The sequence below is a fragment of the Theropithecus gelada genome, chromosome 12 (assembly GCF_003255815.1).
Source record: "Theropithecus gelada isolate Dixy chromosome 12, Tgel_1.0, whole genome shotgun sequence".
NCBI lineage: Eukaryota > Metazoa > Chordata > Mammalia > Primates > Cercopithecidae > Theropithecus > Theropithecus gelada.
Genome location: NC_037680.1, coordinates 45,588,296 through 45,614,397, shown reverse-complemented (window position 1 = coordinate 45,614,397; position 26,102 = coordinate 45,588,296). Strand labels below are relative to the sequence as shown.

General features: G+C 39.4%; 1 protein-coding gene across 1 annotated transcript in view; it reads left to right on the top strand.

The window, feature by feature from the left end:
• Positions 1-26,102, top strand: part of LRP2 (LDL receptor related protein 2) — a 214,089-nt gene that overhangs the window by 169,678 nt on the left and 18,309 nt on the right. Inside the window, exons 56-68 of the mRNA XM_025404400.1 lie at positions 964-1,209; positions 1,904-2,032; positions 2,990-3,109; positions 4,452-4,568; positions 5,299-5,415; positions 6,440-6,577; positions 9,095-9,217; positions 13,072-13,200; positions 18,118-18,249; positions 19,212-19,343; positions 21,026-21,169; positions 22,655-22,820; positions 24,559-24,687. Of these exons, the coding sequence (XP_025260185.1) occupies positions 964-1,209; positions 1,904-2,032; positions 2,990-3,109; positions 4,452-4,568; positions 5,299-5,415; positions 6,440-6,577; positions 9,095-9,217; positions 13,072-13,200; positions 18,118-18,249; positions 19,212-19,343; positions 21,026-21,169; positions 22,655-22,820; positions 24,559-24,687 (1,822 nt within the window). The remainder of the gene's footprint in view (positions 1-963; positions 1,210-1,903; positions 2,033-2,989; positions 3,110-4,451; positions 4,569-5,298; positions 5,416-6,439; positions 6,578-9,094; positions 9,218-13,071; positions 13,201-18,117; positions 18,250-19,211; positions 19,344-21,025; positions 21,170-22,654; positions 22,821-24,558; positions 24,688-26,102) is intronic.

Genomic DNA, 26,102 nt, shown 5'->3' with positions numbered 1-26,102 from the left:
GAATATCATGAACTAAAAACCAGTTCAAAGTCCTAGAAGGAAACCCAGGCTCCACCCTTTTTCTATTTTTATGAAGTGTTTTTTTTTTTTTTTTTAAGAAATCTTAAGGTTTTTACAAGGCAAATGGTTGAAGTAGATAATCAGTTGTCTCTACTGGTGGCTCTTCACCATGTGCTAGGCATTGAATCCCCTGTGAGAGCTAACACTGAGGAGGAAATGAGAGGTTTCCACCCCCATTTTTAATAGGGACTCTCAGTTGTCATATTTATTTACATTTCCATTTAAAAGGCAAAAAAAAAAAAAAAAGTGAGCACAGCAGCTCATGCCTGTAATCCCAACAGTTTGGGAGGCTGAGGCGGGTCAATTGCCTGAGCCCAGGAGTTTCAGCCTAGGCAACATGGCAAAAGCCTGTCTCTACAAAAAATACAAAAAATTAGCCTGGCATGGTGGCATGTGCCTGTAATCTCAGCTACTTGGGAGGCTGCAGTGGAAGAATAGCTTGATCCTGGGAGGTCGAGGCTGCAGTGACAGAGATCGTGCCACTGTACTCAAGCCTGGGTAACAGAGCAAGATCTGGTCTGAAGAAAAATAAATAAATAATAAAACAGGCAAAAAATAAAATTCCCCCAAACTAAAAACAACACATCAATAACAGTAACAAACACAAAGTTTGAAGACTATTTTCCAGTAGGAGAATAGGGACTGAGGAAGGTATGCTTAACAGGTCAGGGCGTTCAGTTCTTATCTCTTAAGTCTTTATGCAATAAAAAGATATTTAAGAATTTGGGAGACAATAATAGTCAAAAGAAGTGCTCCATGTAGTAGCACTGATTGATAAGTACATTAGGAAATAAGTCCTCTAAAAAGAAATCATGATCCTGCTAGCCAGGATTCACTGATGTCAGTTAGGAGCTTTCATTCTTGATGCCTTCCAAGCTGATAACCAAATGTCCCTGCTCTCAGAGAATCACCACTGTGACTCCAATGAATGGCAGTGCGCCAACAAACGTTGCATCCCAGAATCCTGGCAGTGTGACACGTTTAACGACTGTGAGGATAACTCAGATGAAGACAGTTCCCACTGTGCCAGCAGGACCTGCCAGCCAGGCCAGTTTCGGTGTGCTAATGGCCGTTGCATCCCGCAGGCCTGGAAGTGCGATGTGGATAATGATTGTGGAGACCACTCGGATGAGCCTATTGAAGAATGCAGTGAGTTCCTACGGGAGGGCCAAGGCATGACCAGAGCAGGGAGACATGAGGAAACTTCCATGGGGACTGAGAGAGGACATGGAGCTTTCTTTTTCAGCCCGATGGGATGCTCCGCCTTGGCACTCCCTGCAAACTCTGGCACTGAAAGGCAGAGTATAGCTGTATGACTTGCAGGTGGAACCAGACGCTGTTTCTCAAGTGGCTAATACCTCCTTTTGATACATAGAATGTCTAACCAATCAGAATACGATACCAAGAACTTACATGTTGTATATCTACTGCTTTCTCACTTGGGCCACAGAGAAATGTTATGAGGTAGGGAAGGTGGGTGTGAACCAGTTCCATTTTACAGATGAGGAAACTAAGGTTCACATTAAGTGGATGGTCACATTACTGTTTAGTGTCAGACCTAACACTTCAACCCAGGCTTTTAACTTCAAACCCTGTTCTTCCCCAACCCCACCCACAAAGTTATACCGTAAAACAAATGAGTGGTGCTGAGATAGTGAGAAACTTGGAACTATTTTTCTGTTCATGGTAAACAGATCACATCTAAAGCAGACACACATTGCCAGAGTCAGTTTTCTTGGTAACATGGTCATTGTTACTCCTTAGTACCACAGCCTCAATGTGACAATGGAAAGGTGCTTTCTTGTACCTTCAGTTCTGACTTTGATGCCTCCTCCCTTTTCAGTGAGCTCTGCCCATCTCTGTGACAACTTCACAGAATTCAGCTGCAAAACAAATTACCGCTGCATCCCAAAGTGGGCCGTGTGCAATGGTGTAGACGACTGCAGGGACAACAGTGATGAGCAAGGCTGTGGTAGGAGGGGCTGCAGGGGAGTGGAGGGAGGGACAAGTCCACATGTCAAGCGCCATTTATTAGATGAGAGATGAGAGTGTATTTCCCATGTCATCTTTTCTTTGTTTACCTCTTTAAAAAAATGGTTGATTCTTCTAATGACATGTTACATTTTGTAGCATTTTGCAGGGTTACTGGGAGTATTGAATTTATAGCATTTTAAATCATGCTGTCATTGAGGAAGACATTATTAAGATGTTAGAAACTTGCATAATTTCTTCCAGATGTAGAATTCTTACTCATACTTGACAAGTTTAAATTGTTTCTCTAATTTTACAAATTGGTTGAAATTGGTAGAAAGGGGTTACAGAAAAGACTTGGTATCTATCTCTAAAAACGATATTTCCAAATTAGGATATTTCTTATTTGGGGATTTTCATATTCTGAATGTCTCTCTGATTTTCCCCGTTATCTATTGGACATCTGTAGTCCCTCTGGTAACATGGGAAAGTCAGATAAATTAATGGAATTTGTCAAGATTAGTCATAGTCTAACTTGAAACCAAAGCATCTGTGAATATGTGTGTTGGGTTTAGTTGGAAGAGAAGTAAGGAAGATACTAAATTCTTTTAAGGACACTGAGTGCAATTGACTGAAGATAATATGATCAAAATATTTATTTATTATGGCATCATTTTAGCCTCCCATACCAGGCCTTTGTTGCAAATTACAAACCACATACCATTTCATTCTTTGCACAGTTCCTACCAAAGGGAATGGATTGAGTTTCAAGCGGTAGGATAGGTTCAGGGTAGCTAAAAGACAGAATATTGACCATGAATGTTGCTGGCATTCCTCTCTTTGGGAGCTTCAAGAGTGTGCTAATACAATTCTCAGGCTGTCTCACAAGGAAGCCAATACTACTTTGTGCATTTCTCTGCCAATGGTTTATGAAGTCTTTGCAATGACTGCTTTGCAGAGGAGAGGACATGCCATCCTGTGGGGGATTTCCGCTGTAAAAATCACCACTGCATCCCTCTTCGTTGGCAGTGTGATGGGCAAAATGACTGTGGAGATAACTCAGATGAGGAAAACTGTGGTGAGTGTTCACAGTCCTATGGTCCTTATGTGCCACCAGAGCTGTGATGTTTGCTTTTTGTCCATAATTCAACTGTCTATGTCATTGATCCTCAATGGGTAGGATATCAAGCTGTCTGATCTCTTTCTTTCTGCTGGTCAGTACATTTCTACTTTCTCTTCCACTAGAGACATAAGCATCTTCTCCTTCTGAGGTGTTTCAAATCAAGCTTTTGGATGAAGGTATTTACCGAAGTATATCTTTTCTGTGTCGAATTTATTCACACCCAACTTTTTTTTTCCAAAAGAAGTTGTGGTGACTTATGATAAAGGAAAAATATAAAAAGATAAATAGAATAGAAACAGAAAACCAGGACCAGAGAAGTAGAGAGAGGAAAGGTGCTAACCCAGAGACACTGCTTCCTAAGCTCTTTCCCCAAAATGGCCTTCACAGGAGAGGAGAGAGAACTTGTGTTTGCATTATTACACTTCCTAGAATAGCTGACTGTTTTAGGAGGGCTAATAGTTAAATAACAGGACAGGTTTTAGTTTCTCCCAGTTGAAGGTATTGACTACAAGACATTGGATAGGGAGGTTGAGGAAACGAAGTCAAGAGGCTGAGATCATATCAAACTAGATGGTCAGAACACACTCAATGTATGTTCTGAAAACAAGCTTAATGAAGCCCTGCCCAGAATGTATATCACTGACTCATGATATGCATCAATTTCTAATTGACTAATGAAATACATTCTAACGTTATTTATCTTTTGGAAGAAAGAAGTGATCACTACTTGCCATAGGCAATGAGAGATTTAGGAAGCTGACTACATCTGCAAATATCAATTAGCTAAAAACTTATACAAAAGGGTAATCCAATTGGCATTTTGTCTTTTATTAATAAAAGTTCATGATGAATCCTATAAGAGGTTATCTAGAGTTTCATGAAATAAAAAAAAATTAAGATAAAATCAAGTTGGGCATAGTGGAACACACCTGCAGTCCCAGTTACGCAGGAGCCTGAGCTGGGAGGATTACTTTAGTCCAGGAGTTCAAAGCCAGCCTGGGCAATGTTGAAAGACCCTGTTTCAAAAAAAAAAAAAAAAAAAAAAAAAAAAGAGAGAGCAAGCAAGAGAGAGCAAAAAATCACCTTTGGACAAACTTCTTAATAAAGGCCATTATTTACAGACTCAAAATTAAGGTGAAAGGTCTAGTTTTGGAGGGTGAATAATTTGCCCAAGCACACCTTTGGGGCTTGGGACACAGGAGGGCGCTGGGCACCCGGGCACTTTGGCCAGCTCACACGGTGTCTCCTGTGTGTGATTCCTGGTGCACACTCATGGTCAGGTGCCTTTCCTTTCCAGCACCCCGGGAGTGCACGGAGAGCGAGTTTCGATGTGTCAATCAGCAGTGCATTCCCTCACGATGGATCTGTGACCATTACAACGACTGTGGGGACAACTCAGATGAACGAGACTGTGGTAACTGTCATTTGAGAAGCTTACCATAGAATTTTGTACTGTGACAGTGTAGGGGCTTCACATTAGTGTTTATAAGGCTTTTAGAGGAAAATGATTTTAGTGTATGTGTAATATATAAACCTTAGCATAACACCGTATCTTCTGCTCTGTATTTTCTATGCATTATTCTTAACTCATAGCAGTCTAGATCAGTCATAATAGAGGAAAATAGCAAGGAATTAAAAATTTAATTTTAATATCAACCCTTCTTAGGAGTAGATTTTAATCTGCATTAGCCTTGTGAACAAAGACGTTGATCTTGCTACTATTCCATGGAAAGTCACCTTAAGGAATATACACATACTACTATGACTGTCTTGTGTGGAGGTCAGATCGTTGAGAAAGGAATCCTAAACCCAAAGTAATTTTTATAGCTCTTTACTGATTTGGTGTTGGGTGTTAGGAAAATTAGAAAACATTGAAAATTGGGGAATTCTGATTTCTGAGGAAAAGCTTAAGAGCTGGAGATTATTTAATAGAAGGGAGCTAGATACTTCCATCTCTGTATGTTGAGTGGGGAAAGTGTGAGTTTTGAGAGTGTATTAATTTGCTAACCACAAGATGTGGGTTTGCTGTGAGCCAGTCACAGGGTGTAGATAGGAATGTGATGGAGTACCCACTGTACTCCAGGTACCTAATCTCTGCCTGAAAATGACAAGGCCTTCTCAGAATGACAATCTTTTCTCTTCAGAGATGAGGACCTGCCATCCTGAATATTTTCAGTGTACAAGTGGACATTGCGTACCCAGTGAATTGAAATGTGATGGAACCGCTGACTGTTTGGATGCCTCTGATGAAGCTGATTGTCGTAAGTCCCTAGACACATATGTAGTACTGTTTACCTGAGAGTATGGATATGATAGTTTAGACATCAGTCAGCTACCACTTCTTAGTTTAAAAGGCCATAGGTATTGTCTCTTCAGCATGCACTGATAATGATCAGTTCACCTGAGTTCTAAGTCATCATAATCATATATTTCACAATGGCTGTTCAAGTGCATTTCTTTGCTATTTTAAATGGAGAATATATTAAGTAATTTGTGCTAACAAAGTATTCATATATTATCAGCTACTATACAAATCATTAATTAGATAAAAAACATTTCAGGTAAAAAATATTCAAGCAATGAATACACTAGTTTAAAGAACAAGGGTGGGGTATTAGAACATTTTGAATTTATGGCATTAAAATTTTTTTCAGTCACATGATGGGGTATAAAAATGATTAAAACTTGAAGGGGGCCAGCCCCTCCACACCTTTGGGTATTTCTCATCAGGTGGGACAAGAGACTGAGAAGACTGAGAGAGATCAAAATGGAGTTTATTATGTCTTCCTTTTCTACATAGACACAGTAACAGTCTGATCTCTCTTTCTTTTCCCTACAAAAACTGGAAAGTCAATATGATTACTCAGATTTGAATCTTTATGGCTCATTTGAATAAATGCAAACTGTTGATACATCATTATTGCTGATCCATCAACAATAACCATCATCCGTGATAACCATCCATGATAGTTATTGTTGATGATGTGGTTGCCAAAGAGGACTTTATAAATGTATGTGGGTAAAACCAGTCCTGACATTTGCCTGTAGAGACTAAGTCCAGTGCTGTCCATGCCATGGATGATTCATGCCATTGGAAACTGAGCTCTGACAACTGCCCTTAAGACATAGTCCATTCGACTTTCAGACAGGTCAAGGCCACTATACATCTTGATGAATAAAGAAGAGCAGGCTATAATGGCAAGAGCCAAAGGAGAAATAGCAGGAAGCTTTCCCAAAGTAGTCAATTTGTATAATAATTTGAATATGTCTTCTCCCCCATGGCAGCTACACGCTTTCCTGATGGTGCATACTGCCAGGCTACTATGTTCGAATGCAAAAACCATGTTTGTATCCCACCGTATTGGAAATGTGATGGCGATGACGACTGTGGCGATGGTTCAGATGAAGAACTTCACCTGTGCTGTAAGAGGGAGAGAAACGGAGTGAATGGGAGTGGTGTTGTCTGTCAAATCTCAGTGTTTCTTACATGTAGCATGTGAGCCTGGAGAGCAGTTGTACAATTGTTTAGAACTGGACACAGGATCAGCATTGGTTTTATTTCACTGGGTCTTCCAGCTTCAATTCTCTCTGTAACCTGAGAAAGTTGGGAAAACCTTCATGTTTTTAAACATTTTATGGTCTTAGAAAACAATGTCTTTAAACGAAATGTTGCTTGAAAACCCAGTGTGCATAAATAAAGGCAGGTCTGTTGTGGTTGAAGTCTGAGGAAGGGTAGGGAGGGGGCTGTACCTCTCCTGCTGTATCCTACATTGGATGCCCCTGGAAGTAACCTCTCCAAACCCCTAGAGCTTCCTGGAGCACCTTTAGAAAATGCTAAGACTTTCTTAATCTTTACAGTCACTTCCTTTTAACATGGTAAGTCAAGGCCATCTAATTCCCTCTTGCTGATTGATGCGCATATATGTGTGTGTGTATATATATATATATACACACACATACATATATATATATATATGTACATTTTAAACCCTGCTTTTTTGTGAGTCTCAATTCAGGTACATATCAGTAGCAGTGGAGGAGGGATATTTCAAAATCACATGCCCTGGCCTCACCCTAGGCTTAGACCTGATGAAGCGAATCTCCAAGAATGAAGCCTGCACATATGTATTTTTAAAAAGCTTCTTAGCTTTTTAGTTTAGTCCCCTGGTTGAGAACTACTGATTTTAATGAAGTGAATGAAAATAGAGTTTGTTTCAGTCATTTTGCTACATGCTTGGAGTCACTGGAGAAACTCTAGGGTAATAGTTCTCAAAAGTGTCTTCCCTGGACTAGGAATGTCAGTGCCATTTGGGAACATGTTAGAAATGCAAATTCATGGGATGCACCCTATCCAAATAGAAATAAAAAATCAAGCCCAAGAGAAGTAGAAGAAAGACAGACGTTAACTCAAAGACTCTGCTTTTTAAGCTCTTTCCCCAAGATGGCCTTAATTTTGTGAGAAAATTAAGGGCCAAGCAATCTATACATTAACAGGCCCCTCAAATGATTCTGATGCAAACTAAAGTGTCAGGATTTTGTGTAAGTAAAAGCCCTAAACCTAGGAGACAAGACCTTGAGAAGCACTCCTGTTGGAAGTTCACATTGCATCTTCCATCCCCTTTCCCAGCTTCATCACTACTCATTTTTAGCCCAGAGATTTGACTTGTGAAAATGGTATGTCTTAGTATTTTGTTTCTCCTCAGAAAACTTTAATTAGTGTTCATTATATTTCACAGTTGCATCCCAACATTTTTCTTTACTTCTTAGGAACTAACCTTGTTTTGCTTTGAACTTCATGAGTCTTGAGACATATCTTAGACTTGTTTAACTTTCAAAAAAGTCCTTCGGAAATCTCTTCTCTCCATAAGGTAAAGTGCCCATAGCTAGTAAAAAATAAACTTTGGAGAGTCAGGGACACAGCTACCTTAAACAATTTCCAACACTGTTTTATAATATTGAACTTGCCTTTCACAGCAAATAATTATTGCAATAGTTCTAATAACAATACTTCCAAGAACCAGCCCTTAGATCTGACCTTTTCCCCTCAATCAATCTTACTACAAGTCTCTCCTCTTGATCCCTGTGTGTGATACAATGGCAGAAGGAAAATCAGACAGCCCAAATCCTCCATGTGGAAGATCACATGTGAAGACCACATGTATGTTGAATTCGCTGAATTTATGGTACATGTATAGTGAACCATGTTCCCTGTACCAAACAAGTAGGGGACCTGGGGACTACCCTTGAGTACCTCACAGCTGTACAGGCAGCAGCTAGAGGTCTCACTCTGGACAGCAAGTGTGTCAGGGTTTGATCGTGAGATATCGATTTTAAATGTAAGATGTGAGGGAATTCAGGAAGGAAAATCCAACACAATTTAAAGCTTCAGTAAAAGACTCATGCTGTAGACACTGTATGACAACTGCCATCAGAAGGATCAAACAAATGACTTCCTGGCTATTAGGATAAGAGCCCATGTACTGCTAGCCTGTCCAGCCTCACAGCCACCATTGTGCTCCACACTCCATGCTGCAGCAACAGAGGCCTTTATTCAGGTCCAGAGACCGGCCATGCTCCTCCCTGACTCAGAATCTATGGGAAGTTTCTTCTAAGCCTTCCTCTCCCTAACTTATGTCAGATCACCCCAGTAGATGTTTCGTAGTTGTAATTGAATGGTTAATTTGAAAAGTCTGTTTCTCTACTAGAATGAAAGTTCCATGAGGACAAGGACTGTGTCTTTCTTGTTTCCCATCATATCTAGTGCCTAGCACAGTACCTTGGCGTGTATTGGATATATAGTGTATCTGCTGATTGATTAATCAAATGAGTAAATGAGTGCATGAATGAAGCAAGCCTGGTGCTGGTACTGGAGTATTTTAGATATTAACACTTAAATTCTACTGTTAACTTGTAATTTCATTTTTCCATCTTTCCTGTCAGTGAATGTTCCCTGTAATTCACCAAACCGTTTCCGGTGTGACAACAATCGTTGCATTTATGGTCATGAGGTGTGCAACGGTGTGGATGACTGTGGAGATGGAACTGATGAGACAGAGGAGCACTGTAAGCAAAAGTCAAAAGGGAGAAGGAAAAAGGAAGGACCCCAGGTGGTCTGCAGTTTGTAAAATGTACCTCTGGGATTTCAGTTTGTTTTTTTTTTTTTTTTTGAGGCGGAGTCTTCACTCTGTCGCCCAGGCTGGAGTGCAGTGGCACCATCTCGGCTCACTGCAAGCTCCACCTCCCGGGTTCGCGCCATTCTCCTGCCTCAGCCTCCCGAGTAGCTGGGACTACAGGCGCCCGCCACCGCGCCTGGCTAATTTTTTGTATTTTAGTAGAGACGGGGTTTCACCGTGTTAGCCAGGATGGTCTCGATCTCCTGACCTCGTGATCCGCCCGCCTCGGCCTCCCAAAGTGCAGGGATTACAGGCGTGAGCCACCGCGCCCGGCGGATTTCAGTTTGTTTTATAGAGTTGTGCCCATGATTGCAGATCTCTGCTGACATAATTGTTTACAAGACCATACGAACACATGCATTGCTTACATGTAACCCTGCCTGTTCTTCCTGTCTCGTTTGAGCACAATGCTGGCAAATCCATTCATTTTTCAGTCTTTGTTTAAACATTTAATAAGCCTTCCCCTCCTCTTTTCTCATAAGAAACTGAGAACAAACACTAAATACTGGTTGAGCCACACCTCACAAGTTAATAGTTTATTTTTTCAGATATAAGATTTGATCATTCTTCAGCCTTCAGGAGTTGCTAATTGCTAATCTAGGCAGGTGCCCAGCTGCAGAGATCATGTGAAGCAAGGCAGCTCTGGTGTTAACAGAGCTTATCTAATATCCTTGTTGAAAATGAAAATTCATTTCCCAGAAGAGAAAAGTGATAGATTAGTTTAAGATAGAAGTTTCAAACTGGCTGCATTTAACATTTCAGGCATTGAAATGTCTGTGCTTTCTCTGCACTTTCAAAATGTTTTAAAATCTATCCATTGAAGGAGAAAGTTGACCAATTTTCTGGGCAATTTAATTTGCCTAGAAAAAAAGTCAGTGAGGAAAATCATTTCCCTGACTCCAGTTATTTTTTTTCCCCCAAAAAGACATTACCTGGGAAAATTAAGATAAATTCCTAATTTTTCCACTTTCTATTTCTTGTATTGATGTGGTATTAGAATGCTTTGCCACAGAATGCTTACTTCCAGCAAGATACTTCCTTCTATGACAGAGACAGTTTGTGCTTACCAAATAAACAAGTGCTTCCCTACATTTCCCAGTCTCCCTTGCAGGTGGGTTAGGACCATGTGACCAGTTCTAGCCAATGTACTGTCAGTTGGAGGTGCCATGTGTCACTACTGGGCTGAAGCAATGAGAAGCGCATGTGCCTTCTCCATGTCTCCTGTGCTACTGCAACAACCTTGGAAGCCATGTGTTCCAGGCAGCACAGCTGCAAGATGCAGGCGGGCTGTGGAACCAGCGTTGGCCTTTATATGAGTGCTCAATAAGGCTTCATTATGTTGCACCCCTGAGACTTTAGGATCTGTTGGTTGCAACAGCTAGTATGAATTGCTCCGAATAACATAGAGTGATGAGGGAAGTAGAGTACTTCCACATCAAAAACATAAAATATTTGGCATTGGGTTAACAGTCAGGAGGCAAGCAACAAGGACACTGATGGTGGAAGCAGGAAAGATAGAGATCATGTTATGCAAAGTCAAAGCATTTGATAAAGCTGTCACCTCTGAAAAACTGGAAGGCAGATCACATGCTTACTGAACCTGTCAATCATGGAGTGAGGTTAGAAGATAGAATGTTAGTAATGTGCATTGATTGCCATTCCTGAGTTTGGCAAGATAGTATAAGAAAGAGAGAAGCTAAGGGAAGAACTGGTTAACTTATAAGCAGAAATAAAATAAAGCCCAGAAATTTGCTGTGTGAGAAAAGCCAACTGTATCTACATCCCAAACAGTAAAAGTCTGAAGTTTAAAAGGCTTTGAGACACGAAGGCCCAATAACACCTCCTCATTGGATAAAATGACTGCCCATCTGTTTTTCTACATGGATTGGATGTAAGTGACAATAAGTTCAGACAGAATTATATGAGGGAAAGAAAGCAAAGAAAAAAGCAGATTCGAGAACTATGGCTCAAAAAGAGCACTAGGTCAGGTTACTAACTTTTAGAACAGGCTAGAAGCAAACAGATCAAATGCCTGGTAGGTTTCTGAGAGCAAGATATAACCAAATAAACCAAAATGCTATGACTGTTTGAGACTTGAAAGAAAAACAAAACAAAACAAAAAACTATTGGGCTTCCGGCCTTCTATAAGCAAGAAGTGGGGTGAGAAAGCTGTGTGGGTCCTAATGGGAGCATATTTCCCTTTCCCTCTCCATTTGAAGAGGAAAATAGACAAGGAAAAACTCTCAAAGGGTAGAGTCAGAAGCAATGAGAGACATTTTGACACAGGAGCTCCTGCCAGAGCAGAGGCATGAGCTAATCAATAAATACCCTCCACTCCCCAAAGAAGGGACCTTTACAATGTCTGCCCAGAGTGACTATGTGATTTACTCTCCTTTCCAAGCCAGTGTGCTTTTGAAAGTGAAGGTGGTGCTATTCATAATTCCACTGGGGCAGCAGACATGAATCAGGACTGTCCTGTGCCAACATGGGTCATCCTAGCCTAGTGGGACTTCAGAATTGCTATAGGTTGGTGACTGCCATGACTCTAATTCTTTCTTTCCCATGGGAGTGTTTATTTCTATTGCGTTGCCCCTGTTCCACCGCTACCTATCAGGCACAGATGGCACCGATTGTTTATTAGTTTATGGGTCTCCCAACCAAGAGGAACCACATCTGGAACTGATTGAGTGGCTACTGCCCATTACCCAGAGGTCCTGGATTTCAGTTTCTGAATGGACTAAGCTATGTTCCTTGGGAAGGGGTTAAGGGTGTTCCACGTATGAGAAGAAAATCATAAAGGAGTATTTAGTGACACAAGGGTAAATTGTATGAGAATGCACATTCTTCCTTTTTCCAGTCTCCCTTACAGTTAGAGCGGGGCCATGTGACTGGTTCTGACCAATGGACCATGAGCAGGAGGATATCTGTCATTTCCAGGCTCAGGAAGTTAAGAAGCTGTGTGCTTCCACCATGTTGATCTTCTCCTGCCTTGGCAACCTTGAATGTGTTCCTGATGGCATAATTATAGGATGGAGGAGGGTTTCTAGGCTGTCATTAAACTTTACATGAGTGAGAAATGAACCTTTGCCATTTTAAGCCATTGAAATGTTGCAGTTTGCTTCCTGTGGTGGCTGGATTTTTCCCAGACTAAAATCGTGCTCCTGGAAAAGAATAAAAGTTTATGGATTCTGGGATTTGACCATGTGCTACAAATATCTTCCTCCATTTTTTTTTTAAATGGCATTTTTAGTAGGGGAAATGGAAAGAGATTTTGGGGAAGGGGGAAATCTGCTCAAATTTTTAAAAAATATTTTATTTCTGGGCTTTCATCCTTTTGTGCTATGCCTCAAATAAATTAATACTATAACCACAGATTCATCTCTGCCAATAATAATAATAACAGGAATACAAATTTGAAGGTTGTGGTAGTGTCAAAGTCCTCCCTGCATCTTGCAGCTGTGCTGCCTGGAACACATGGCTTCCAAGGTTGTTGCAGTAGCACAGGAGACATGGAGAAGGCACGTGTGCTTTTCATTGCTTCAGCCCAGTAGTGACACACGGCACCTCCAACTGACAGTACATTGGCTAGAACTGGTCACATGGTCCTAACCCACCTGCAAGGGAGACTGGGAAATGTAGGGAAGCACTTGTTTATTTGGTAAGTACAAACTGCCTCTGTCATAGAAGGAAGTATCTTGCTTCACAAAAGAAAAAGTTTTGATTTTAATTTGTTCTTACATACAGGTAGAAAACCAACCCCTAAACCTTGTACGGAATATGAATATAAGTGTGGCAATGGACATTGCATTCCAAACGACAATGTGTGTGATGATGCCGATGACTGTGGTGATTGGTCTGATGAACTGGGTTGCAGTAAGTAAAAAAATCTTAAGCCAAATGCAGTATCCTTGGTACTCGAAAAAGCTTCTGAGGGTGTTTGAGCAAGAAGGGAATGCCACAGGGGACCTGGGAAGGGACATTTATTTTTATTTTTAAAGTTGAGGGAGTGGCTGGGTGCAGTGGCTCATGCCTGTAACCTCAATACTTTGGGAGGCCTAGGCAGACAGATCTCTTGAGCCCAGGAGTTCAAGAACAGCCTGGGCAGCGTGACGAAACTCCGTCTTAACAAAATACACAAAAATTTGCTGGGTGTAATGGTGCGCACCTCTAGTACCAGATACTCGAGAGGATAAGGTGGAAGGATGGCTTGAGTGCAGGCAGGGGCTGCAGTGAGCTGTGATTGTGCCACTGTACTCCAGCCTGGGCAATAAAGCAAGACCTTGTCTCAAAACAAATGAACAAACAAACAGAAAGAAAGTATAGGAAGCACTTTGTGTAGGAAAAGGATGATGAACATAACCAAGGAACAATTCTAGCTCAATGTTTTGATGGAAATGTTAGAATGCCATGTTACTGAGTCGCACCTTTGTAGTCCATTTATGACTCACATAGTGCTTTCACATATGTTACTTAATGTGTTACTCAAGTTAGCCCCATTGAGTTGCTTTTATTGTCTATGTAATAGAGCTCAGAGAGCTTAAGTAACTTGCTTGAGGTCACACAGAATGGCAGAGGCAGAATTGGAGCAGTCATGTGAGTCCAGGTTAGGAGGGCTGGCCTCTGGACCTCTGCCACTAGCGGTACCACTTTGGGCACATACTGACCTCTCTGGTCTTTGGTTTCCTCACAGGACAAAGGAGGCCGTTCTTCAAACTCTAGGAGCCTGTGGCTTAGTCATCCTAGTGAGCTCCATGTGCTTTCAACTTCTTGGGCTCTAACTGATTTTTTTCTGAGGCATCCAAAGGATTTTCTATCAGTTTTTCTCCTGCATGAGTTACAAAGGGGTGTGAATAACCAGCCACATTGAGTTGGCTTGCCATTTATTTCACATACGTTTTCTGTGGGACTTGGAGTTATTGACAGACTTAAGTGACTTGATTAAATATTTTAAAAGCTGAACATGGTAGAATTCACAAAACTGAATGGCAAGTTTGGGTTCTGACTCCCAGAGACTGATGGGTGAGCAGTTCCAGGAGTTTGGAGTACTTCCAAGTTGGACTTGGGTCCAATAGTCAAGCACTGGTTTCTCTTTCAGTTGCCTGTGCCAGTTAAAAGGCTTAAAATAGACTACAGTACTTTCTTTTCAAATGGCATTTAATTAGTAGCAGGTTTTTTTGTTTTAAACGAAATAAGTAGCACAAACATTAATTCAGGTATGGAAGCAGCTTCTCTTTTCAGATATTAAGTGGATATGTGATATGGAATTCAGTCTTATTTCTCTGGACTAATAATTTGAGGCATAGAATTCTCTTTTAAAATACTAGTTCTTGGGTGCTGTTAATTTATTTGCCTTTCTTTTTTTCTCCTTCTTTCTCTCCTTCCTCCTCTTCTCCTTCTTCTTCTTCTGTCTTCTCCTCCTCCTTCCTCTTCTTCTTCTCCAAAAGCATCACTGAAGTGTATGAGACACATTGTTCTATTTTTTAAAATTGAAGGTGTACAACGTGACGTTTTGATATACTTATATATAGTGACGTGCTATAGTCAAGCAAATTAACATATCTGTTGTCTCACATAGTTATCTTTAAAAAAATATTTTTGTAGTAAGAGCACCTAAAATCTACTCTCTTGGCAAATTTTTGGGGATGAAAATACATTAGCATTTTTTCTAGCACCAATCAGGTATAAAGGAAAGAAGTTAACCTCAGGTTGCAAATATTATTTATGTGGTCATAAAGATAGATTGACTTGCTGTTTCTCTGGTAGTTCTTATTTCTTCTTCATAAAATGGAAAGTAGGGTATTTCTTTTATAAATAGAGTGCCATATGTTTGGGTTTGGGGAAATCAGTTATATGGGTTAAAATGGTGATCATTTTCAAATGAAAACAATGATAAGAAAGCCGTCACATTTTAGGAAGAATCCTACAGTGTCGTGTGGTTTCTGATCTTGTTAAGGACTCTTGCTTCACAAAAGCATGACTCATTCAGTGGATCACTTGCTCCAGAAATTCTTGACTCCTGGGACCCCTAATCCCTTTATAGATTTCAGAACTGGGGGGAAATTACAAAGTCTAGTGATGCATGGGAGACCCATGGAGGTTATGTGACTGGCTCCATGATATCCAAGTTAATAAACATAAGTCAGATTCATTTAGCAATGTAGAGGGGATATCCCTGCTAACCTCACAGAAATTTAAAAGTAAGGAAATACTATGACAAATTTTATGGCGATAAATTAAACAACTTACATGAAGTGAACAAATTCTTAGAAAGACACAAAACTCTGAAAATGGCTCATGGAAAAATAGAAAATCTAAATAGATGTTTTAGCAATGTATAGTTGTTAGGAGCTCCTATAATAAAGGCTAGGATCTTTATTATAAGACTTTCATGTGTACAGTTTTGAAGTCTGCACTCCAAGGGCAGCATTCCATTGAATTTCATTGTACTTTATTTTGGTTATTTTTCTTTTTGAAACTCAGTGTTTTTAATCTACTCAGACCACATATACTGATATGGTCATTTACTCTAAAGGACTCTGAGAGTGATTAAGTTCACTTCATTGCATACTATAGAAGACAGATAGATATAAATCTATTTTTATTTGAAAGAATTGAACCAGGAGATACCACAATCTCTTTGTCAAAAATACTCAGAAGCCTATGACCAGGAGACTTTTTATTTGAGAGGTAGATGAAGCTTAAATCTTTAATGGAGATAACCACTGCCTCTCTTTCCCCCATTATCACTTCCTATCTATGTTCATCTTCACCAGTTTTTCTGTAAGACCTAGGTTTGGGGATAGATGGAGGATAAAAGAAGCAAACTGATAAGAATGACAAGGATGAAAGCCAGACGGCTTGGATAGATATTGGTAGAGACAAGCTCTTGGGGCAATGATGAACAATGAAGTGTTAGGGTGGAGTTGAGCTGTTAAAAGTCCGTCCTGGAACATCTGGATCAGAATAACAAGGATCATTTATATGGGCTCGACAAAAATAAACTATGAGTTTTTTTGTTTTTGTTTTTTTTTTTTTTTACTGTGAAAGTTCAATAATAATCAAAAGTAAAAAGCATTTGAATCCCATCACGAAAAGAGAACTAACCTTTAAAGTTTGTGTACTTTTGCTATCTTTTTTTTGCACTTGTATATGTAAGAAATATTTCTTAGTATTTTTAAAAATTAAGAAATATTGTATACTAAATGGAGTTTTTCGGTCTTTTTTTCAATTTATTATAGATATTTCCCATGTCAAAGTATCATTTGAAACTATAAATTTTGATAATCACATAGCAATTCATCATGTAGATAATCATAACTTATTGCTTCTAAGATGTATTTTTTTATATTTTAACATCTTTGAAAACAAGATATATATCTTACAATTAATAACATGTCAGTGTAAGTTCCAGACATATTCTATTTTAGTGTTACATAAAGTAATGGTGCATCAGTAATGTCTTAGTTTAAAGTATACTATAAAATAATTTATTCCCTATCACTGAACATACATTCAAGTTGTTTTCAAATGTTCTTATTATAAATATTATTATAATCCTTAAACATAAATTATACTGCATATTTTATTCCTTTTCAAGGGAAAATTCATTAACATGGAATAACTGGGCAAAAGAGTATGACTATTTTTAAAGGCATTGATGCATACATACATAGTACAAAATTTCTTTCCTTGTGTACTAATTTATGGCTCTAAGAGCAGTTGTATGACTTAGAACTCTATGTATTTTACTGCATCTTGGTCAACACTTGATATACACATATATATTTGTGTGTGGGTGTGTGTATATACATATATAATCAATTGGTCAATGTTAGGCAAATTATAGTCTTCTTAAAATTTTATAATTTCCTCCTATTTGTAATTTTGTTCTAATCTATATGTATCTATGTCTGTCTGTCTGTCTGTCTTTTTTTTTTTTTTTGAGACGGAGTCTCGCTCTGTCGCCCAGGCTGCAGTGCAGTGGCCGGATCTCAGCTCACTGCAAGCTCCACCTCCCGGGTTTACGCCATTCTCCTGCCTCAGCCTCCCGAGTAGCTGGGACTACAGGCGCCCGCCACCGCGCCCGGCTAGTTTTTTGTATTTTTTTAGTAGAGATGGGGTTTCACTGGGTTAGACAGGATGGTCTCGATCTCCTGACCTCGTGATCCGCCCGTCTCGGCCTCCCTGTCTTTCTTTCTCTCTTTCTTTCTCTCTTTCTTTCTCTCTCTCTTTCTCTTTCTTTCTTTCTTTCTTTCTTTCTTTCTTTCTTTCTTTCTTTCTTTCTTTCTTTCTTTCTTTCTTTCTTTCTTTCTTTTTCTTTCTTTCTTTCTTTTCTTTCTTTCTTTCTTTCTTTCTTTCTTTCTTTCTTTCTTTCTTTCTTTCTATTATCTATCTCTCTATCGATCTATCATCTATCTCTATCTGTCAATCTATCTATATGCAGTAGGATTAAAGATAGTAGAGCAGGTGGTAACAGCTATGGAGTGTCAGGCTTCATAGTTCTGGAGTCCAAAATTGAATGCTCTGAGGATGAGCCTGGGAGTGCTGCATATAATGTGAAAATTGCCTCAGGGTTTTAACATTATATGCATTTATCTAAACGGTATTCAGGCCACAATCAGAAATAGGAATCCAGACTCCCCCAGTGCCCTCTGTCCTCTCAAAGTCTTATGGAAAGGGGTCATCTCAAGATGTCCTACAGTTGGTTACTAGTAGATGCTCCTTTTGATACACCACTTGACTGTTATTTGTGGCTGATCTGGTTTGTAATGCTGGGATTTTGTTTCTCAGATAAAGGAAAAGAAAGAACATGTGCTGAAAATATATGCGAGCAAAACTGTACCCAATTAAATGAAGGAGGATTTATCTGCTCCTGTACAGCTGGGTTCGAAACCAATGTTTTTGACAGAACCTCCTGTCTAGGTAGAGTATATTTTTTCCAATTCCTGTTTAGGTGAACTTTACATTTAAGGTTCTCCACCACTCCCCTTTATTAAATAAATCACTACTTAATTCCCTTAATGGTACCATACCCATGGTTTCGTGGTTCTAGGTCATTGAACTACTGAAGAATTGCTTTCCCCCGCCTGTATGCATGCTATCTGACTAGTGCCTACCTAAGTGCTTGTCAGATACTCTGTGCTCAGTAGAGTCTGTGGAATTGATATGAATGATGAAGGCCTTGGTGATGATGGCTGTTTATTGCACCACTGTGTGAAATCAAAGTTTTTTTAAAAAACAAACTAGGCTTATTTCTTCATTGTAAGTCAAACAACCAGCACATATTTATACACACCTACTTATGCCAGACATAGATGAGTTGTAAGGTATGGAGTCAGAAGATAGCTTATCAAGATGGTGAGTGGTGACTGTGATTTTAGATGCCTTTTAGTATTTTAATTTACTGTTTCTAATTCATGATATGTCATAGTCAGAAGATTGTAAGAGCTCCTTTTGGACCTGAAGCTTAAGAACTCTATTGAAAAACCAAATCAATGACTCCTGTTCCTGAAGCTAGTTAGCAGAAGTGAAGGGACACTGAACAATACAACACAACATATGCCTTCTGAAAGGGAAAATGTGCTCTGCTATTGCAGAGTCATAGAGTGTAAATCCTGTCTCCATTGCTTATCAGCTTTGGGACTGTAGGCTTAATCATCCATACTTCTTAAAGTCTTTTGGCAAGATTAAACAAGGAAAATATTTGGAAAGCATGTGAAACAGTATCTGAAACTTAGTGTTTCACAAATGTTTGTATCATTGCTTGTTTTCATCTGTATCCTTCTCAGTCCTCATTGCTAGTGAATATGGATTTAAACAGAAGCAAGGTCTCTAAGGAATGGATGGGAGCAGATGTTGCATATTTGGTTTTATTTTGCCTACAGATATCAATGAGTGTGAGCAATTTGGGACTTGTCCCCAGCACTGCAGAAATACCAAAGGAAGTTATGAGTGTGTCTGTGCTGATGGCTTCACGTCTATGAGTGACCACCCTGGAAAACGATGTGCCGCTGAGGGTATGATGAGTTCATGTCAGGATTAATTGACTTTTGGGGGAAATAAATACTGCTGAGTACACTATACGAGGAAAGAAACTTTAGATTCTCAGAGTTTTTCTTTTCTTTTTTTGTTTTTAACTTGCCAGCTGCTTCTCTTCTAACACCTCTTAAGTCACTCCTTTGCTCTCCTCCCCTGCCAGCTTAAAACAATAGCTACATCCCCCAACAAATACGCATCAGTTCAAACAAGAGCCAGGTGTTACTTATAATGGATTTAGCCTCTTGTCCACCTTGATAAAAACTTCAAAAAGTGGACAAGATGTCATCTTTCTTAAGGCTGAAACAACAACAAAATCTTGCCTGTGGGACGGTCATCAATAGAAGGAAAGTAACAAGGCCCTCTAGCTACCACTCCACTGAGAATAAGATTTGAGTCCCAATAGTCCAAGAAGGCTCATGAACTGGGGCAAATCAAGGATACTCTGCTGACATACCCCTTTTGTATTGTTCATGGACTACTGATCACAGGCAAAAAGGAGTCTGGCACAGTCATAACTTCAATCATGAGTTTTACATTTTAAGTTGATACCAGTATCTGACAATCGGGCCTGATAAAAACAGAGAAAGAATGTAAGTCAGAAGTATTATACTCCAAATTCCAGAGGCCTGATCTAAATCATCATGTCCTAGCTAAGAGGCATGGGTCTTTATTTTGAATTTGAAGTTTGTACTAGAGTTTCAGGAACTTGTTAAGAAAATAGCACTTTATTTTGTAAATTAAGAGTAAATGGCCAAAATGGCTGTTCAATTTCTTCATACAAATTGAGCTTTTAAAGCATACATTTGACTAGCATACTTTAATATTTTACCCTCAAAACACTCTTGACAGTGAATGAAAACCAGAATGAAAGCATTTGAACAGTTGGTCTGGTAATTAAGCAGCAAATTTTTAAATGTTTAAATCTTTTAACTAAGGACATGACTGAAACAAATTGGAATATTCATATAAAACATAATGTCAAGATAGAGGAAATACATAAAATGAACTTCTAAAAGTTACTTAAATTGGATTCAATTGACATTATGCAAGTAAATTAAACTTAAGAAATTCTAGACAGTGCATCTTGGGATGAGTCACCATTAAGTAGCTGCTTTAGGTTAAAAAAAATTAAATCAAGGACAAGTCAGGTTTATTTTTTCATTAACTAGGAGCTAAATTGGGTCATAGAGCTGATTACCTGTTAAAAAGAATCATAAAATCTGTCAGGAAAGCATAAGGAATGAGACTTTTCTGGTAAACTTTTAGTAAGATTATAAAAGTATTTCTTTTGTGAGATAGAATGTCTGCAGTCTTGTCTGTTTTGATGTCAGTAAATAAAAACAATTCAGTGAAAATGAGGACTCTACGTAGGGTTCTCAGTCTAGCTTTGTTCCAAACTACCACTGAGTACAAAGAATAAAGAACTGATAATGTCCCTAAGAGACATATTAGCGTTCCACTTGAAGTGGAGATGAGAATGTCAACTCATGGATTTTGTAACCCAGTTGGAGAGTCAACTTTATTGATTAACAGAGATAGTCAGATTCCTATAGAAACTGATGTTCTTTAAAAAAGGGGCAGGTACATACTGTGCATTTTATATCATACTTTAAGGAAAGTATAATTCAAACAGATAAAGTAGCCCTTTGTTTGTTTACAGGTAGCTCTCCTTTGTTGCTACTGCCTGACAATGTCCGAATTCGAAAATATAATCTCTCATCTGAGAGGTTCTCAGAGTATCTTCAAGATGAGGAATATATCCAAGCTGTTGATTATGATTGGGATCCCGAGGACATAGGCCTCAGTGAGTATAAACTTTGGCATCTTTCACTGATATTAAGTGACTTTATAGAATTTTAAGGTGTTGACTTTTAAAGAATTTATTGTTTAATGAGTGAATTTTGTTGCATTAGTGGAAGAGGATACTCTTCCAACCCAGCATGCTCCTGATGACTTAGTGTGGCCATGAATCCCAGCCAATCTTTCCTGATTTCTTTCCAAAACTCTTCTCATCACTGGGGTTTATCCTTTCTGAACCATCTCACATCTCCTTGTATTTTGAAATTTTCTTGTCCTTGATACTGCAGATCTTGTTCCTTCCTACCATTGTACACCTTGAAAATTTCTACCCAGACCTCAAAGACCCAGTTTAATGTCACCACCTCTGTGACAACTTCTATCACTCCTCCTGGCAGAGTTCTGTGATTGCTCACCATGAATCTATGTCATTTTATGGCACATGTTACTCTAAGTTATATAGCTAGTTGACCACATAATATCTTTCTATCCTCTATACATCTGCTTTCTGGGGACAAAGACTGAATCTAACTTATCTCTAAATGCCTAGCATCTGACCCAACATCTAGTACACTCTACGTGGTAGGTAATCAAAACATTTAGTTGAATGAAGGAAAAAGATGAATAATGCTTATTGTTGAATCTCTCATGGCTCTATCTGGTGTTGGGGGAGATGATAGTAGGGTAGGAGTCAGAAAACTTGTCTTCTATGCCTGTAAACTTATCTTTTATGCCAGTCTCCCTATCTACTAGCTTTATGATCCTAAATAATTGTAACGATTCTCTGAATCTCAATTTTTTATCTACAAAATCAAAGTAGTAATCTTGTTCTGCCTGCCTACCTCTGAGAGTTGTTTTGAAGATTGAATGAGATGAAAGGCTTTGAAAACTATTAATAACTATGTCAATATAGGATTTATTATTGTTGTATTTTCACACATATTCATGCAATACAATACACTTTTCAAGAATGGTGCATACCTAGGAAAGCAGTGGGTGTCCAGTGCATGCCTGTACAGTCACAGTCTTCCTATGCTTTTAACATGCCTGCTGTCCACCATCCTTTTGTCTGTACATAAAATAGGACTTCTCGTTGACATGGCTTCTTTACTGCCTCTGATCTTGAGTATACTTTCAAATTATCAACAGCCTGCCCTGGTTTATCTCTATACATTCTGTTTTGGAAACTAGAACTTGATCCTAATAAAAGTAAATAAGCACTTTGTTGAAATACGTTTAAATGAATCACTTTTAAATAGAGATGACTAAATCTCACTAAGTTCTCAGTTGAAGCATTTGTAGCTCATAGCTCAAGTTTGATGGGTTTTAAGGTTTGATTATACAGATGTTATTGAATTATTCATATTATAACAATAGTGAGGAGGGAGATGGAGATGTCAATAAATGAACACTGCTTCACTTGATTAGACTCCAGTTCTTCCATTACTTGATGCTCTTGATATGAAACTGACCTGTGTGTCTTCCTCTGTAGGTGTTGTATATTACACCGTGCGAGGGGAGGGCTCTAGGTTTGGTGCTATCAAACGTGCCTACATCCCCAACTTTGAATCCGGCCACAATAATCTTGTGCAGGAAGTTGACCTGAAACTGAAATATGTAATGCAGCCAGATGGAATAGCAGTGGACTGGGTTGGAAGGTAAATTTGCCATACATTCCCCCCTTACTTGTTCTGTTTTCCTGGTTAGAGTTCTCTACTGCTCGCCATGGCCCATGAGTGAGGCTGGGTCTAGATATGGGTACACTCAGCCATGAGTGCAGCTGGGCAATGGTTGGGCTTGCTGAAGCCCCAGCAACTGCCTCCACTTATCCCAGCATGTCATGGAGACATTATCATATCCTGTATTCTTTGTGAGCCATGAAAAAAACTGGGAAAGCACCCAGGTCAAGATTCACTATATATCTAGGATAGCATTCTTGCCAACAGAGTTCTGGATTCCAAAATTAACTTTCAGTATGGCAACACTGTTCATTTTGTGAAGAAATGGGACAGCCTCACAATTCTCCCAGCAAAGCAGTTGAGATGAAACTTTTTTTTCTATGGTAGTTATCTTGGGGACGAACAATCCACATCTTGTGTTTTTAGCAGGCTTGTAGTTAAAACAGATCGGAAATTTGACTTTCCTGTTTAGTCTTTGGAATTGAGTTTAATAGAGGTGTCAGTCTCTCCTGTTCTTCTAGACCTAGTAGCCCAGGGACCAGAGTCACACATTTTGGATGGTTTTTAAGTAGAACCTTAAGTAGGGTTATGAGGTAGGTGTGTGAGGTACAAACAGATGTGGAGAAGTTAGTAAGCTCCTTCTTCAGGGAAGAGATTTGCACTGACTTACACTGGTGGGATAATGATTCCTTGAAAATGAACTAATAACATAAACATGCTTGATGGGGAAGGTTCAGGGGTCACTTGCCTCCTGGAGAATGGAGAGTTATTTTCAGTGTAAATTCTTTTTCACCTTTTAAAAAATGTGGCTGGTGTTCCTGGAAGACTTCAGCATCTTTGAAGAAGTTAACTGGGTCCTGCTGTGCCTGCAGGCTAACAGGAGACTCATTTCAGCAATTTTGGTCAAGAAACAGGGCCTTAGAGAACTGTTACTAGAGTCAGGAACTCAGAACTCCAGACATTAACCCTCTCTTCTGAAAACCAACCAGGGAATGGCAGATCTGTCTTCTTGTTTGAAGTTTTACCTCTTTCTCAGCCTTAATGAGTAAGAGAATTAAGAAAGTGGTGGAACTTTTTCTGCTTGTAAGAGACTGAGACCTGCAGCCTCAGAAGTGGAAATAAGGCAGGACAGTTGAGTTTGTTATTTTGAAAGGCTGTTTCCACTCATCTTTGAGCTGACACCAGGTTCCTATTGATTCTAATGGGGCTCCTTCCTGAGGAGGAAATAGACTCACGGGCAGTCAGAGTTAAGGCACCAGCCCCACGATGCCTTATGACTTCTACCTAGAAGCCCATGTCTCATAATAACACCAGTCAGAGGCCAGTCTGACTGCTGGGTCTATGGTAGTTATCTTGGGGATGAACAATCCACATCTTGTGTTTTTGGCAGGCTTGTAGTTAAAACAGATTGGAAATTTGACTTTCCTGTTTAGTCTTTGGAATTGAGTTAATTCCATTGCGGATCCTGCGTGATTCAGGTGCTTTGGCTGTTGAGGGCAGGAGTCCCCTCAATTCCTTACTCTTCCAAGTGTAACCTGCCAAAGATGTCGCCTTGGCTGGAGTTCCCCAAGAGAGGACTATGGTCCGATGATAGGTATCTGAGCAGCTCTCTCACCAGCCAGAACTTTCAAATGAAATGCTCTCCTCTTCACACCTCTTACCCAGTAATGATTACTCTAGGCTTTGCGGTTGTTTAACTTTGTCCGTCTGAATTCAGGCATATTTACTGGTCAGATGTCAAGAATAAACGCATTGAGGTGGCTAAACTTGATGGAAGGTACAGAAAGTGGCTGATTTCCACTGACCTGGATCAACCAGCTGCAATTGCTGTGAATCCCAAACTAGGGTAAGTACTTGGAGAAGTCTTCAGTGTTCTAGATATTTCTCCCTGGATTCTCATCATATTCCATGTTTCTTATAATGTTTTTTCCTAGTTATACTGAAATTGTCCTTCAGGTTTTTGGGAGGAGCGTCTATGACTGTTTCAAGAATTATAACATGCCCTTGAGATCACATAGGACCAACCATTTCTGATCGGGAAATTCCTTTGAGAACACATCTGAGAATCTTTCTGGTTATGTGGATTCCTTGCCAAATTAGAGCTCTGAACTCTAAAGTTCTTTGTGGATTTAACTGTTTTAAATGAAGGTTTCAGCAGAATTGTTTTTCCTTTCATTTAGATGTTTTAAAGTAACTCATTCATTGAAATTCAGCTAGGGATTTGGTCATGTTTAATTAAAAAATTAAACATTTATATCCAAAATATATAAATATTTAAAATGACACATGTATAAATATGTATTATCCATTTGTAGAAATGTTCCAATTTGCAGTTTATCTATAAATCATCTTAGTGTAAATGAGAACGAGTTTTGTTATTTTTCTCTACATATCAAGACATTTATTTGAATAATCACTAAGCTGAAATGACTTGGTATTTACATATTACATACATATTTAGCTTCAGAATAGTGACACTTTAAAAAAGTTTTTTGAATAACCCCAAATAATGTTCCTACTTGGGCAGGACCAGTCTAGCCCTTTGTAGCTATGCCAGTATTTGTAGGTAGAACACTATGAGCTGTTACTACTTTGATTCTGTTATATTCATATGTTAAATCATACCCTTAGAAACTCAGCAATGAAATATGAAAAATACTTGACTGATAAGATTAACCTGTAATGAGGACTCATCCTCAACATTAGTCATTGCTGCTTATATCTTATCTACACAATATCTTAGGAGCAAAGAGATGCAGTGTGTTCTATGGTGTGAACGATGTGACTGTTTCCAATGTTTTCCTCTGTAACTAATGTTTAAATTCATCTGATATTATGATCATCCTCTGATATCCCTCATAGAAATTCTTTTTTTTTGGAGATGGAGTCTTGCTCTGTTGCCCAGGGTGGAGTGCAGTGGCCTGATCTCGGCTCACTGCAACCTCTGCCTCCCAGATTCAAGTGATTCTCCCGCCTCAGCCTCCTGGCAGCTGGGATTATAGGCACCCACCACCACACCTGGCTAATTTTTGTATTTTCAGTAGAGATAGGGTTTCACCATGTTTGGCAGCCTGGTCTCAAACTCCTCACCTCAGGTGATCCACCCGCCTCGGCCTCCCAAAGTGCTGCGATTACATGTGTGAGCCACTGCACCCGGCCAGAAATTCTTATTTTTGTCTTTGTAATTCCTTTCTCTCTAGAATGGCTCAGTGTAGTCCTGGGAGGGATAGGAAGTAAGAAAGGAGTGAGAAAGGGTTTCAC